Genomic DNA, 16,834 nt, shown 5'->3' on the forward strand with positions numbered 1-16,834 from the left:
GTTAAGTTCATCAGTGATCTCTATACGACGTAAGATGCAGTCCTCATCATAGGTTAAAAATCAAAATACTATATTTATTTTGAATTGTAACAAATATCATAATGCCGCTTAAATTAGGAAGGTAATTAAGTTCTGCAGTTGAAACTTCGCCATTTTGTCTGCATTTGCACGTCATGAACTTCTTTCATGGTAATAAGAGTTCAATACCATATCAGAGTGTATTTTTTTATTGAAGTAAAGTAGATTTTAATTTTATAAATTTATTTAGCTTTGGAGGTTCAGTTTAGAAGTTAAATGGACTCTATTCAAGAAATTTTCTTTTAACCTGAGTTTTTAGTTGTGGTTTTTAAATTTAGCAATATTTATACAAGATTATTTTAATACTGAGAATTGAACAAAATATTTCAGAGACAATCTGCAAATGATATGTTTTCATATTGTGTATTATTTACCAAGATATCTAATATTATTTCTTACTTAATATAGGATATTTAACATTGTTTATTATTTAGTAGAATATATGAGCATTTGTCCATAAATGAAGATATTATACTTAACTTTTGAAACTGTATGAGACTGTTTTCACATCGTTGAATAAGATGCTGAAATAGAATCACTTTCAAGTCCATTCATTTAATAACTAATAATAAAATATAACAGTAATATTCTAGAGTTTAATGACACTAAAAAATGGCACACGAGTTAATGTTATATTCTCAAAAAGAATGACATGGAAGTATTTATTCTGTATAAAATTAGTACGGGTTACAATAATTATACAGATGTTATATTATTATTTTTTTGATGGTTTATCAAACTGAGAGTTAAATAAATATTTTGAAAATTAGATGAGTGTATAACCAAACCACATGCCTCTATCTGCAAATGTACTTTTAAGCTGGGAAAGAATTCAGATGTTTCAGTATTTGCTTTTGAATGTAATCTCAGAGGATTTGGGCTCAGAAAATTAGTAATATCTGAAATTCCTAATACAAATTTGAGGTAACTCAATAGTTTCTACTTAAGGTCCCCTGGAAACTACAGTAGACTTAATTCAGCTTGATTGATGCCTACACAATTGCCTCAGAATGGTCTCAGGACATTTACCTTTAAGTTTTGATTTTATCCTTCCTGGGAACTTTCATTAATTTGATTAAGAAGGAGCAGGTGTACCTGCAGACAGGAAGAAAGGCTTTTTCTATACTTTGGAGTATTTATTTTTCTGTCTGCCTGTGGACAGGCTGTAGAGTTCTCCAGCCATTGAATTATTTAAACTGTAATCCTTGAACTTGTTTATCTGAAGACATACAAAACAGGATGGTTTATATTGGTCACTATAAAAAAATATGTAACCGATGCAAAGATGTTCAAAAATGAAAAGGTTGTTTTACTTCACAGATATGGAAAAAGCTGGAGAGCTAAAAATTTATGAACTTCATACTCCAAATTCTCATTTTTTGGGGAAAATTCTAAACCTCAAATAAAAATTTTACCATGATCTACCATTCAGCTACAAATGCTATATGTACACATTGTTCCAATACAAATTTTCCACCAAACGCAAATGATAATTATCTGAAGGACTCATGTGTTAATATCAAACCAATTAGGTAGAAAATTATGAATTTGCATGGCATTTATACGTAAGTATCAAAAAAATATCGGTGTATAACTATAAAAAGGTACATATATCAAAAACACTATGTTACTTCTAGAAGTGATTTCATTCCCTTTTTAACTGAATGAACTAAGCGTTTTTTTACTGCTAGGAACAAATACATGACTTCATTGAGAACAGGATATGTTCAAGAAATGATAAATATCCTTAGTGGTAAATTTATCAGAAGAACCTATACAATATCATTGAAAAAAATAACCCTCTTACTTAATATTTAATTTTGACGATAGAGCAAAAAATACTTGTAGTTATACATTATATTTATTTTGTGAAAAAAATGAGAAATTTTATGTGGAAAATAATGGTAGTCTTTTTATAGTTAAAATGCTTATTTTTAATTAGCCCTGGCTCATTAAAAAAAGCCTCCTTTTAAATTTTACCACTTAGGTTTTTTCTTATGACTGATTTATTAGTTCAAATTAGTAAAATACATTATTGTGTTCTCTGGCTCAAGAGAAATCTTCAAAATGAGGAAATAATTTTTATGTCCTAATTATTTGGACTGCTTTCAGATGCTGATTAAAAAGGGTAAACTCTACCAAACCTATAGCTTACTGACACAACCAGCATGCATTCTGCTCAAAAAGGCAGCATAGTATATTTTAATAAGTTATGTGACTCTTCAAAGTTCATTATTCTTCAGTACCCCAAGGGAGATAAAGAAAAAGAAAAGTAAAATCATTGTGACTTTTGACAATTATTAGTTGGAAAAAGGAGGTAACAATTGCCAAAAAAATCACAAAAGTGAGCATGTTACCTGGCTATGACAAAGAGCACACAACTGACACCCAAGTAAGCCAGCAGAATATACATCCAGATATCAGGGGAGAGAGGATTCAGGAAGGAGAAGACGCCTGGGTTTGTACCATTGGGCTTGCGGTACAAAATACTTATTCCAAGTGTCATAAAGGGCTTGGAAAAGTCGATGACCTTCTCTCGAACGTAGGTAATAGCCAGTGGGGCAACTGCAAGGTCAGCTTTCTGTAGAGAGAAACAGAAGAAAAGGGGGGAAAATTGGTTCTAAGTCTCAAGAACGAAGTCAATATCCAAATCAAACAAAACAGATACTTTACACTTGAGAATTGTCTGAGTAAGTATTACATTAACATTTAAAGCATTCTTGACTCAGTTAAAGCATCTGCTTTTTCTGCTACTCATTTCTTTGTCCTTCTAGATTAGCAAACCAGAATTTATTGCCATAATAGAGAAAGAAAAAAAGCGCACAGAATGAAAAAACTGAAGAAACTATTGTGCATTCAGTACCTGAATTATTATGCTATGGGATCTTATAATTATTTTGAATCTAAACTTAAAAAAAACACTTAATATCAGTTATTACTTCCTAAATACCTTGGTCAGATTCTAAATAGTAATAATAATAATATCTACTTCAAATTATTTAGGTGATAATCAAGAAACATGTTTTCCTGGTTATAAAACTATAAAGTACAGTTCAAAGATTTTAGTCTTTAAATAGTTAACATTTTGAAAATCAGCTTTTAATGTGATTGTGTTTACTGCCCCTGAGTTCTGTTTCTATCCCTCTAATTTGTTTTCTATTATTTAATGAAAGTCCTTGCAGCTTTGCCTAAATCGCATCAGGAAATGAGTTTTTCAATTTTCACAAAGTTGCTAATTTTCCACGGTAGCTTAAATATGTTAAATTACTAATGCTCTTCACTCATCATGTTATAACCATCTGTCAGGATGAACTTCAACTCCAATATATTGAAAGAAATAATTATAATATTTTAAAATAATAAAGGCATCTATTCCCATATACGATAGGAAGCTATATTTCTACATTCCTTTTATTTTCATAAACACACTGGGCTTTCAGAGAATAAATAAGAAGTGCTCCTTGTAGTGAGCTACAGAAAAGTGTACAAAATGATGAAATTGGGCCTCCACAGTTTCCTACCGCAAGGACTGTTGGAGAATTTAAAAAAAGAAATTCTCGAAGAAGCTATCTTTGTTGACAATATTATTCTGGGTATGTGTGTGTGTGAGCATCTGTTTGTTGGGTGTATATGGGGAAGAGGGAGCAGTCAGATGCCTGAATAGAGTATCTTTGAGTAGCAGTGGAGAGAGAAAAACACTTCTCTAAAAAGTAGGAGGGGAAAAAAAACAGGTCTTTAGGGCCCTGGAGAGGATATCATCATATTTCATATTCATAAATCAAAGAAAATATCAATTTAGCAATAATAATTGTTAATGTCCTTTAAGCATCTGCTATGCAACAGGCACTGTGCTAAGAACTTTACATTTATTGTCACATTTAATCCTTACATAATCCTACTATTATTCCCATTTTCAGGTAAGGAAACTGAATGCATGAGAAGTCAAAAAATTGTTCATGGTCATAGAGCTAATTGAGCATTGGAACCAGGACATAAACACCGAGCTTTTGGAAACTAAACCCAAAATCAACCATGATATGCACCTCAGAAGCCAGAAATGGAATCATGGAAACATTCATTCATTCATTTATTAAGGAGTTCGTAGAGATGGAAAGGGGAATATATAGAAGCAAGAACAGCGATGAATAGATTACAGTCACTGAGAATTTCGAGGGTTAGGTGAAAAGTTTATACAGATGGAATATTTTCCACAAGGAAGAGATAGCAATTCCTCTAAGACAGAAGAGAAGGAAGTACAGATGGTTTGAAAAAGTAAACAAGTTTGTTAGGGAAAGAAAGTAATCATTTAAGAAACAAAGATTCTAGTAAAAAACGGACAACATGAAATGGTGGTTTGCTCCTTTGTAACCTCCCTCATCTTAGGCACATGAAAAGCAAAATTTTACCACATGTAAAGCATATAAGTGAATATGATTTAAATTGGTAAAATATTTTAAAATTCATGATCAGTGTCAACAAAACTTAGGAAACAATTAAAATAACATATGTTAAGACAAAACTACTACATTATTCTAAAAAAGTTGTTTAATAGGCATGTATTAATATGACTGACTAGACATACACCAAATTTTATTTAATTTTTTTAAAGATTTTGTTTACTTATTTGACAGAGAGAGCAAGAGCACAAACAGGGGGAGCAGCAGAGGAGAAGGAGAAGCAGGCTCCCTGCTGAGCAGGGAGCCCAATGCAGGACTCGATCCCAGGACCCTGGGGTCATGACCTGAGCCAAAACCAAGAGCCGGACACTCAACTGACTGGGCCACCCAGATGCCCAGTAAATTTTAAAATTTACTTAGTATTGCCTAAAATAAAATTTCTCTTCCAAATATAAAATGGAAAAAAAAAGACAAAACATTACACAGTAAAATACTTTCAATGATAAAAGAAATCAGTCATTTGAAACAAAAGATAGAGTTTTAGACATTTAGTCAAAGAAAAAATAAATGCATTGACACACTGTGGTATATCCATATGACAGAACATTATCCAGTAATAAAACGAAATTAACTATCAAGGTGTGAAAAGACATGGAAGAACTTTAAATGCATATTGCTAAGCGAAAGATGCCAGTCTGAAAAGGCTACATACATATGATTCCAATTATATGACATTTTGGCAAAACTATACAAGCAATAAAAAGATCTGTAGCTGCCCCAAGGACTCAGGGAGCAGAGTGACAAATAGGTGGAACGAGAAGATGTTTACGACAGTGAAACCATTCTGTAAGAAATCATAATGGGTACATGACACTGCATTTATCAAAAGCCATAAAACTGTACAACACAAAGAGTGAAGCCTGATGTAAACTATGGACTTTAGCTAATGTCTCAATAATGGCTCAATTGTAACAAATGTACTACACTGATGGAAGCTGTTAATAATAAGGGGTACTGTGGGCCAGGGGGTAGAATGGGAGAAGGTATAGAAACTACTTTCTGCACAATTTTTCTATAAACCTAAAACTGCTCTAAAAATATTTATTTTTTAAAAAAATAACAGGTTGTTTTAACCATATCCTCAGTTAGTAGTATTTAATGTTATTTTGATTAAATTAATTAGAACTTAGTTGTTACTATTAATAGAACACACAAAACTTATCAAACATCAATCGTCAAAAGTAAGTAGTCTCTAATTACACACTAAATATGTTTTTTAAATTCACTTAAACAATCAGACCTCCAGATTATCTTGCAGTAGTAAAGAACATTACTTATACATAATAGCGCTGTCTATGAAAAAAATCTAACTTCATTACAAGTCTATTAATAATATAATAATTTTGAAATATAATCAAGATGCTGTATTAAAGATGCTTATAATGACAGATGTGATATTTTCCCATCAACTGCCATGCTATTAAAGACTAAGCCATTGGAGAAAAGAGCCTGATGGTAAATTGCATAATCCAAGAACTTTTTATCTCCGTAGGTAAAGGTTATGATTTCATGAACATAGATTTAGTAATTGGCATTTCATTTTATTTTAAGATTTTAAGTTTTTATTTAAATTCCAGTTAACATACAGTGTAATACTAGTTTCAGGTGTACAATATAGTGATTCAACACTTCCATTCAACATCGGGTGCTCATCACGACAAGTGCACTCCTTATCCCTACTCGTGTTTTATTTTAAAGAATACAGTAATAAAGTAATCTTGCATTAGGAAAAGCCAATGGTCAAAATTGTTTAAAAAATCTATTTCAGCCAAAGCAAAATAAATAAGTAAACTTTTATGTGTCATATGAATAGCACAAAGGAAAGAAGAGCTCACTTCTACCTGATCGGGTCGGTGAAGCTTAAATGATTACACTTGTGTTGTGTTTTGAAGAAAGAGTCTGAGATGACAAAGGTCAGAATTGAGAGGGTGACAACAGCAGGGAAAAAAAATCTCATTGAAGTGGCTTAAATTAAATGTGTCCATTATGGGCCAAGACCATATTCTTTGCTCATATCACTTCCATTAATCCTCACAACAGTTCCACCAAATTTGTAGTGTGATTTTCTTTTTTACAGATGAAAATCCAGAGTTGTGAGAGTTTAAGGGATGTATGGCTCCAAAGATGACTTGACCATACTCATTTCTCACTATTTTTCTGTGCAAATTCATCATTACTATTTCTTCTGCTTTATTGTTTCTATATTTCCCTGACCAAAATAATCTTCCCTTTCCTTCACTATACACATTCTATAGGACACATCTCTAGTTCTTTTCCTCTTATGTAGCCCTCTTTGAACAATCCATACACATTAATTTCTCCTGAGTGAATTTTTATAGCACTTTTAAACTTAACCATATAATTTAATTGGAACTATATTTATGTTGTATTGTTTTTAATTTTTTCACATACAAGTCAACTAATATGAGACACCTGAACATACATTTTGTAATTGTGTTGTCCTTATTCTGGAGAGTGTAGGCACTTGGGAACCTGCAGATATGCCCTTCAATCAAAGCATGTAGCTCTGAATTGAGAAAATCATAAAGTATCCCTCCCTGGAAATTTCACAAAGATGGCTGGCCAGCAGCTATCTTATTAATATGTTTTAATTTAATATTATATCATTCTATGGGGAACTCTTCCAAATTGTTTTACAATCATAATAATCAATCTAACATCGCTGGGGCATTGGACAAAATCTGACACCAAGGAACTCCTTGGTAAATGTTTGCTAAATACAGTTTCAACTTACTAAAATACAATTTAAATTACTAAAATTTTCAAAGTAAATCACTCAGAGAATTTCAAAATTAAACTTTTTTACTGATCTTACTCTAGAAATAAGATTTATTTGTACATTAATGTAATTTCTAGTGAACTAACTCATCTAGGGGAGAACAGAATAATTCTTTATACAGAGTTATATAGCTAATAGCAATCCTTTGATTAAAGTTTTATAGAACAATGGTAACATTTATTGGTCTAATTTCCAATTACCTAATACAAAAATTAGATAACAAAGCATATCTTCATGAATGTCACAATGACTCCAAATTTGATCATGTTGAGGAAACCTTCTTTACGAAGTCCTAGTATTCAAAGAACATTATGATATTATTTTATAATACAAGCTCTGGTGAGACATCTTATGCATGCTACTGAAAGTTCTTGTAATTTAACAATGGAAAACCAGTTCTAAACATTTTTCATTTCCATAATGTTGTGAAGTGCTTAGGAAAATGGATAAAATATAGTGGTAAGTGCATTTGAATAAGTTGTAAATATTTTAACTGATTTAGCTAAGACATTTAAGCTAGTTAATTATGATATTAATTTTAATGTTACTTTTAAGTGACACCACACTCTCCTAAACTCTTCATAGTGCTGTGAACGCATGCTTTCACCTCTGTGTGCACTTTTAGGGAAACGTAGTTCACTTTCTGTACACACGGCTTACCACCTCCATCACTATCCACCTAGTCACACCACCTGCACGCTTGCAGTGGCCTCCTCATTGGTCCCCTGCTTTCATTCTTGCCCAACTAGAGTCTGTTCTTCATCCAAAGACAAGTTCTTTATAAAACACATACCAGATTATCACTTCTGTCTCAGAATTCTCCAATGACTTCTAGCACACATAGAATGACCTAATCTTGGCCTAACAAAGCTCTATGAGAGATGGCCCCTAATTATTTAATCAGCATCAGTTCCTATCACTCTTCTGGTCTTAGGAAGATCACTCTTGTTCTAACAACTCTGGTCACATGGCTAATCTTTAAATGTGTACACATTTCTGGCTCAAGGCTTTGTACTTGTTTTCCTTTTGCCTGGAAAGCTTGTCCCTCATACATCTACATGGCTTATTCACTCACTCAAATGTTCTTATGTGTCTGTTCTCATAACAGTCACTCAAAGGGATCTTGCTGACCACTCAATCTATCATTCTTTATCTCCTTACCATGTTTTCAGTTTCTTCATAAAACTTATCATGACCTGAAATTATGTCATTTCTTGTTGATCTCCTTCCAATAGTATGTCTCTTTTGAGTAAGGAGTTTCTCGATTTTGTCCACTTCTGCATCTCCAGTGCCTACTACAGTGTCTGGGTCTTAAATATTTTTAAATGATTGAATTAATGCATAAAACTATCCTTATTGCTAATTCTTTCCACAGTACCTCCCTAAACTTCTTTACAGAAGAAAATATTCCTGAGGTTTATCTTCTTACAACAGTGAGATTTTCCATGTGCATGATTTCTATTTTTATATAACAAAAATAATAATTAAAAAACTGATAAACTATTTCATGTTTCTGTGATAAACTGGGCTTCAGTTTTTATAATAAACAAGAAGTTCCCTCATACCATTATGTTAGTTAGTACTCACTAGATTGTGTTTAAGAAAAAAATGTAGAGATTAAAGTTACATGTTTCATATATGTGAAAACCTATTATATATGTTATATACAGTATACAACTAATATCTATTTGTAGTTTTACAAAAACATAACATTATATTTTAGAAATATATCTTCAGTTGCTTTTCACCCAACTAAGTACTAACTACATTGTACATAGTGTACAGTGGGCAATTTAGTTATAAAATACGGAGATTTCTTTTACACATGAAAGGCCTGAACAGGGACAATTAAGAAAGAATTAAACACAGACGGCAGTATTAAACACAAGCCGCAGCTGTTACTTTATTAATGCTTAAGTAAGCCTGCTGATAATTTCAAGCGATATTGACTACATCTACCAAGCTTGCCATTAATGCCAGAATGAAAAATAAACTTCTCAACTGGTAATTCTTCAGAAGATCCATGCCTCCAAAATATTTCTAGAGTTTGATGGTTTTTTTGCGGGGGGTAGTGAGGGTTGAAGGGGATTTAACGGTTTTTGTTTTGTGTTGTGTTCTTCACATTCAGTTCTGATTTGTGAACTCTCAGCTGGATGGTTTATAAATATTAATATTTCTGTACTAGAACTGTTATGATATCTTCCTTTCTCCCTTCAGTATTCCATGGGACTTACTTGTTTTCTAATGTAGTAGTTTAATTAATTTAGTTCCCTTGAAAAAATAGGGTACACAGAAATTGAGGAGTGTTTTCCACATTGATAATTTCAAGAAAACTAAATTTCAATGAAAAATAATCTGAAATCTTCATATCAATAATTCAAAGTGGAATTTACTATATCTGTTATTCATGAGCAAAGCACTGAAAGATGGTGTCTCTGACATTTTTTGTTCTCCATTTTGGGTATATAGATTTCCTGATTTTAAAATAACTCATATCTTTTAAAATTATAATATAAATGAGAACATTTTATTCTGTCCAAGAGAATCACCCAAATGCAAAAAATATTCTATTATATTCTATAATCCTTATAGTTATATAAACATACATAAAACAAGGAAAAATCCACAATATTACTCAAACTTCATGTTATTATATATTTATCAAGCAAATAAGAATCTCTTGAAAAGAGAATGAATGGCTTCTTTGAAACAAATTTATATTAAAAGTTTCAAATAGAAAATAGAAACAACCCAAAATAGTATTAAAATCTCATGTTATTCCTTGAACCTATAAAACATTTACACAATTTCTTGTTACTGATTGAAGGTATTACTTCACCTATATATTTTCTGCTAAACCTTTTTTCATTTCCCAGTTTACATGCTATGGGATCACTACCAGTGGACCAAGAAACAACTACTAGCACTAAGATGACTATGAACTATAGGGAAACTTCCTAATGGAATTGTGAACTTGTAATTCTGCTCTGTAAACTGTTCTTCAGTAGATAAGGGATTAAGCACATTGAATTCTCAGGATCTATTTTAAAATAATAGGTATACTATAACAGCTGTAAGTAATCAATGATATAAAATGTTTTATTATGATCAGTTTATTTTAAAACTGGATGTTAATTAATTTCAAATAATTTTAGAATCAATGTATTTAGAACAATAACAAATATTCCTTGACAAAATATTATCAAGATTCACTCTGCACCAGGCCTGGGGCAAAGTATAGGATACAAAGGTATTTAGGACAGTCTCATTTCTCAGGTGCTCACCATGGCAATGGAAACAAGCAGCTGGAAAGGTCTAATAAGTATTTCAGCTGGGGGCGCCTGGGTGGCTCAGATGGTTAAGCCTCTGCCTTCGGCTCAGGTCATGATCCTGGGGTCCTGGGATCAAGCCCCGCATCGGGCTCCCTGCTCTGCAGGAAGCCTGCTTCTCCCCCTCCTTCCTGCTCGAGCTCTCTCTCACTATCTCTGTCTCTCTCAAATAAACAAATAAAATATTTTTTAAAAAAAGTATTTCAGCTGAAGTGTGTATGAATAAGTTGAGCTATGTACAGTTATGCTATAATTTTACTGGCTTGCCCACTTGTTGCTCTAATGGATTAATATAAAATGATATTCATTATTAGAATTTACATTAATTTTGCAAAAACCCAGAGTTGAAATGGGACCTATACACAAACACTTGTTGTTAGTATTTTATAAAAAGTGCAATGGATTCAAGAGGGAAAAATGACAGTATTATAACCCGTCTTATAGCTTCTGATTATCTATTCTTTATTACTAGATTTTTTTAAACTATGACTTAAAATTTAAATTAAACTTCTAATTTTAAAATTAAAGTGATCTTTAGAGTAATCAATATGAGAGCAATAAGAAGAGTCAAATGGTAACACTTGTAAACCACGTAAGTAAACTGGAAGGCACACCTAGCTCAACCTCTTCTATTCCCTTTCCCAGTTAAAATAAAAATAAACACTGATTTTCCTATATAGTCTCATTAGTCTCACCTGAAGGCATTTGTTACACTCATTTAAATACTGTAGAGAATAAATTATAACAAGATCTTCAGTATATCTTCCAACAGAACATGGATTTTTAACTCTTTATTCCATAGAACGTACCTTGGTTTATAAATAGATTTACATCATATGCTGAATTACTAAGCAAACCTAACTTTGAGTGGGTCAAATTAAAATATAAATTTACTTAAATCTCTACATTCAAAATCTGTATCATATGCTCATACTTAGAACATATTGGTATTTGTTAAATGGGTAAATTGTTAATATACAGGGTAAGAAAGAACTTTGTGTAATTAAAATATTTATATTGATATAACAGCTAGTCATCATTGGTGTTGCATGTGGATATCTTTACAATTAATTCTCTAACAGAGTTCCCATGACTAATAAAATTCCCTGAATCTGTACTATTTAATCATTAAGTTTTATAAAGTTTTAACTATACTGATTTATTCATTATCTGTTAAAATTTTTGAGGTATGAAGGAACTCAAAATCCTGCCATCTATCTTAAGTCATTCATTTACTAATTTATTAAATAATTTGTTATTACAAATTTACTAATTTATTCAACAAATATTTATTCTCGAGTGACAGTTCTGATGCTCATAGTACTGGCAGGGCCAGACAAAGTGAAAAAGAAGACAGACACTAAGCATGAAAAAATCAGAGGATGTAATTTCAGGTAGTGAATGAATGTTAATGAGTGAAGGTAAAGCCAGTAAGAGGATCAGAGTATGACTAGGGAGAAAGGAGGGCACTCTTTTTCATAAAATGGACAGAGGAACCTCTCCATGGTCCTGACGTTTGAGTCCAGATTTCAGTCAAGTCAGACATAAAGCCCTGGGAGGGTCTGAGCAGTTCTCCTGGTGGAGGAGATTGTGAGTTACAAAGGCTCTGGTGGTGGAAGCAAGCTGACTAGGCCAGGGGAACAGTGAACATGTCTCTAACCCTCCAGACCTCCTCCCACATTAATCATCCTGTTGATCCTCTCCAGAAAATCTCACTGATTATAGAAACATCACATGAAAATACATTCCAACCGTAAACAAAAAGCATCAGATTTAGAAGAGAAAATTTGTGTCACTGCTCCTCTCATGTCATTCTCAGTGTTTTTTTCCACTAAAATTAAAATTCCATTCTGATTTGTTCTCTTATCTTTATTCTATAAATGTGATCCTTAAAAATTATTGTGCTCAAATTCAACTGCAAGAAAACTACTTGTGCCTTAGAATTTGTTAAAATACCTAACTACCGATTAAAAGTTTAATCAAAACACTGATCCCATGATGTTGTAATTCAGTATTATATAATAATAATAGAAGAAAAAAAAAGATTACATGGTGCACAATATTTCTGAACCTGTGACATGACCTTGTTCCCACAACACCTATGTGATCTCCTGCCTGTACAAAAATCACCCATTGATTAATAGGAATGACTTTATGCCCTCTGTAAATATCACTGGGGAACGGCAATTTCTTTCTAGATTATTTGATTTTCCAAATAATTCAGGTATAGTAACTGAATTTAGACCACTTCCCCATGTTTGTTAATAAAAATTAAGGTCATTCCATATTTGTTCATGAGATTTTAACAATATATCATCACCATGTATTTAAGGAGGCTTGCGTAACTCACAGGTAAATTTGAATATAAAGGTTAAGCAAAAACAAAACAAACAAACAAAAAAACGTAAAATAGCAAACAAGTCTTTCCAATACTATTGCAGTTGCAATAGTGTTTGATAGTAGAAAACTGGATACAAATAATAATAAAAAGGTCTCTAAGAAAAAAGTTAGAATATTCCATCTATTATTTTATCCAAACTGCCCTTCCTTCCTTCCTTCTTTCCTTTTTTTTCCCTTTCTCTTCTTTCTTTCTGCTAAAACCAGAGAGAATGAGTTTTTTTTTTTTGAAGGGCATATACAATAAAATAAAGTGTCAAATAGCAGGATTTCATAGAAGGATTACATAAAAGGATTTAAGACAGAGATCATAAGCAAGGAAATTTTTCTATTGAATGGAAGTGGACCACCAATTCCAGACTGCAAGAGCCTTAAATATATCCTTAATACTTAACCCTGGAATGTCAAACCTAGACTATTTAAGAAATAATTCTAAATTCAGAAATAGGCTAATACACAAATGTATTCCCCCAAGATCACCTATAATCTGGAACTGTAAGTAGCCTACATGCCTCAAAAGGGAATGGTTAATAAATCAGGGTATAACAATAAAGAATTACTATCTACTGTTAAATAGAATTTTATGATGTCTCTGATAAAAGGGAACGAACGCCAATAATGTCAGTGAATATAGAAACATACAATATTAAACACAAATTCAACTAAATAAAAACATAATAAGAGGGGGAATCTACAGATTAAAATGGGTCTTGGGATATATCAACCAATCACAAATTAAAGAGAATTTTTAGATCCCAATTTAAACAAGTAAATTGTAATGAATGAATAAATAAATACTATAAAGCAATCAGAATCAGAAAAGTGTAAATAAATACTGTTGGTTGAATACTTGATGTCATTAGGAATCATATTTTTTTTTTCCTGTGGGATAATGACAGAGTGGCCATTTAAAAAAAACTTTAGTCCCTTTCTTAGTGACAAATACTATTTATACATAAACTTATGAAAAAATATGACATGATATGAAGTCTAGGAATTGCTATAAAATAATGCAGGTGGCAAGAAAATTGATGAGAGTTGAAATGAAATGAGACTGGTGAAGAGTTTTCTAATCTTCAAGGGTTGGTGATAGGTACATTGCCCCCCACTTTCCTTTTCTATTTGCTTATGTTTGAAAAGTTCTATAATAAAACCTTTTAAAAGTATAAAATCAATAGTGGAAAGAAATCGAGCAAAATGTTAGTAGTGTTTGTCAATAGTTGTAGAATTATGGTTTTACCTAAATTTTGTAATTTTTGTATAAGGAAATATATGACGTATGAAATACATCACTAATCAAATAAAACACAATGATAAGCAATAAAGTAAATCCATAGAATTTTTGTGGTCATTATATTTAAGAATATAAAGTTTGAGATACACATGCAAAGAGTTTTATTTGATCTAAACTTATAGATTAACTTCAGGACAAATACAACTATTTTCTGAAAATAAACTATTAAAACATGAAATGCGGAAATAAAGTACTGCTTTGTTTTAATTTAATTTCTGAAAAGCAAACGATATATTTTGCATTTTGAGGATAAGGAAAAATAAGCTTCACCCCCCTTTTTTTAAAAGATTTTATTTATTTATTTGACAGAGAGAGAGCATGCACGCAAGCGCAAGCAGGGGGAGTGGCAGGCAGGAGAGGGAGAAGCAGACTCCCCGCTGAGCAGGGAGCCTGATGCTGGGCTCTATCCCAGGACCCCGCGATCATGACCTGAGCCGAAGGCAGATGCTTAACCAACTGAGGCACCCAGGTGTCCCTAAGTTCCCTTTGCATAAGTATTTTAATCTGAATGATTCAAATGGAACCTCTGACATCAAATATTAATATGTTGGAGAAAATGCTACCGTATTTCAAGGGTACTGATTCCTATCTTTTTCATACATTCATGCAGTTTTTCCATGTAGGATTAAGAGGGAGCAATAATCAATCAGATTACCTTTCTGTAGATGTAAAAAAAAAAATGTCAAAGAGTAAATTTTAAAGTAACAACCATGATTTTAGAAGGTAATTACTATTCCTTCACCAGTTTAAAAAGTTTGCATAAATATATCCCATAGTAAAGTAAAATCAGCTTTTATTTTCTCAGCTATGAAATAATATGACAGGATCTATCAATCAGTATTTACTGGTAGACTAGACAGAATAGGGATGCAAAGACAGTTAGGCATGATCCCTCCCAGAGCTTATATAAGAGTCCTTGAAGCAAGAAATAATCAGAGGAACTATAAAAACACAATGAATTGTATGAGGAAGAGATCAATGGAGTGGTTAGGAGAAGATTCATGGAATATTTGAGACTTACACTATGAATGAGAAAAAACAATATAGCAGTTAATAGGCCTAAATTCTGAATTCATTAGCAATCCAAACTTGCCAATCAAGAGCCACAGCTTGTTTCCATAGTTAGTGGCCCAAAAGAGGGGTATCTGCCAGTCTTTAGCTTTCCAAAGGAAAGACTAAAACCCAAGCCATTGGCAACAGCTGGAATCATAGCTAGAGTTCTAGCTAATGGCCTTGAGCTCTGCCCACCAGTAAGAATGATCTGGCCCAGTTTTGGTTCTGCATAGCTAGCACTGATAGCTGGATAGCTATAGGAGCCCAGTGAACACCATCATGTTTCAACTTGTCAGGCAACCAAGCCCAGGCATTTAGAAGAACCTCTATGAATCAAGGTTCCTATTGAGTCAGCAGCTGCATTTCAAGCTGTTAGGTGGGGGATGAAATTGCCACCAAAGGTGTAGCTACCTTTTTTCATGTAAAGCCAAGATGTCCCAGCTGCCTGGCTAGCTGAGTTCTTAAATATACTATTTCAATTTGACAAGAGAAACTTTTGAGGTCTTTCCCACATTGTTAGTTATAAATTCCAAGTTGACCTACCTCAAAATAGGCTCATCAGGCCATGGAATCACAAGATTTCTGTGGATCAGTCATTCAGTTTCTTTTCTTTTCTAAGATTTTATTTATTTGAGAGAGAGAGAATGAGAGACAGAGAGCATGAGAGGGAGGAGGGTTAGAGGGAGAAGTGGACTCCCTGCTGAGCAGGGAGGCCGATGTGGGACTCGATCCCAGGACTCCAGGATCATGACCCGAGCTGAAGGCAGTCGCCCAATCAACTGAGCCACCCAGGTGCCCAGTCATTCAGTTTCAACAAGGGTAGCAGCAAGCTAACAGCTGCTTTTTAAAAGGGGTTTACTTGGTAGCTGTGTCTAAAAAGTGATTAGTACAGAATCTGAAGGAGAACTTCAGGTATAGGATAACAAGAGGCAAAATCATCACAGAAGGGTCCTTAGAGCTAAGGGGCCCCAAAAGTACTAGGACTTTTCTACATGTAACTGTTTATGATTGAGAGGATCCTCTCTGAACAAATTCCAATAAATCCTCAGCTATCATCTTTTTAAATATTACCTCCTTCCATTTTCTTCTGGAACTCCTACTAGAGACATGATGGAATATATCACTTAATCCTCTTCCATGCCTCTTAGCTCTTCTTTTAGAAGTTTATTTTCTTGTCTTTTTGTGCTGTGTGCTGATTAATCAGTGTATTTTTTCCATTTAACTTCCTTTTTAGTATATCTTATCTATTGAGGTTTCTTTTTAATACCTTTTCATGATACGTTAAAAATGTTCATTATTTCATTATTTTTCATACTTTATTTCACTATTTTACTACATAATTTTATTTTTTACAAATATTATAGAATTTTAAAAGATATTTTACCTTTAGTTTTTATTTTAAAATCTTTATCAGATATGGGGTACC

At 32.7% G+C, this 16,834-nt stretch overlaps 1 protein-coding gene across 2 annotated transcripts in view; it reads right to left on the reverse strand.

Moving 5' to 3' along the window:
• Positions 1-16,834, reverse strand: part of GRIK2 (glutamate ionotropic receptor kainate type subunit 2) — a 666,284-nt gene that overhangs the window by 175,532 nt on the left and 473,918 nt on the right. For both annotated transcript variants that reach the window (XM_021693614.1, XM_021693616.1), the window contains exon 11: positions 2,436-2,659. In XM_021693614.1, coding sequence (XP_021549289.1) covers positions 2,436-2,659 — 224 coding nt within the window. The remainder of the gene's footprint in view (positions 1-2,435; positions 2,660-16,834) is intronic.

This window comes from Neomonachus schauinslandi, chromosome 8 (genome assembly GCF_002201575.2).
Source record: "Neomonachus schauinslandi chromosome 8, ASM220157v2, whole genome shotgun sequence".
NCBI lineage: Eukaryota > Metazoa > Chordata > Mammalia > Carnivora > Phocidae > Neomonachus > Neomonachus schauinslandi.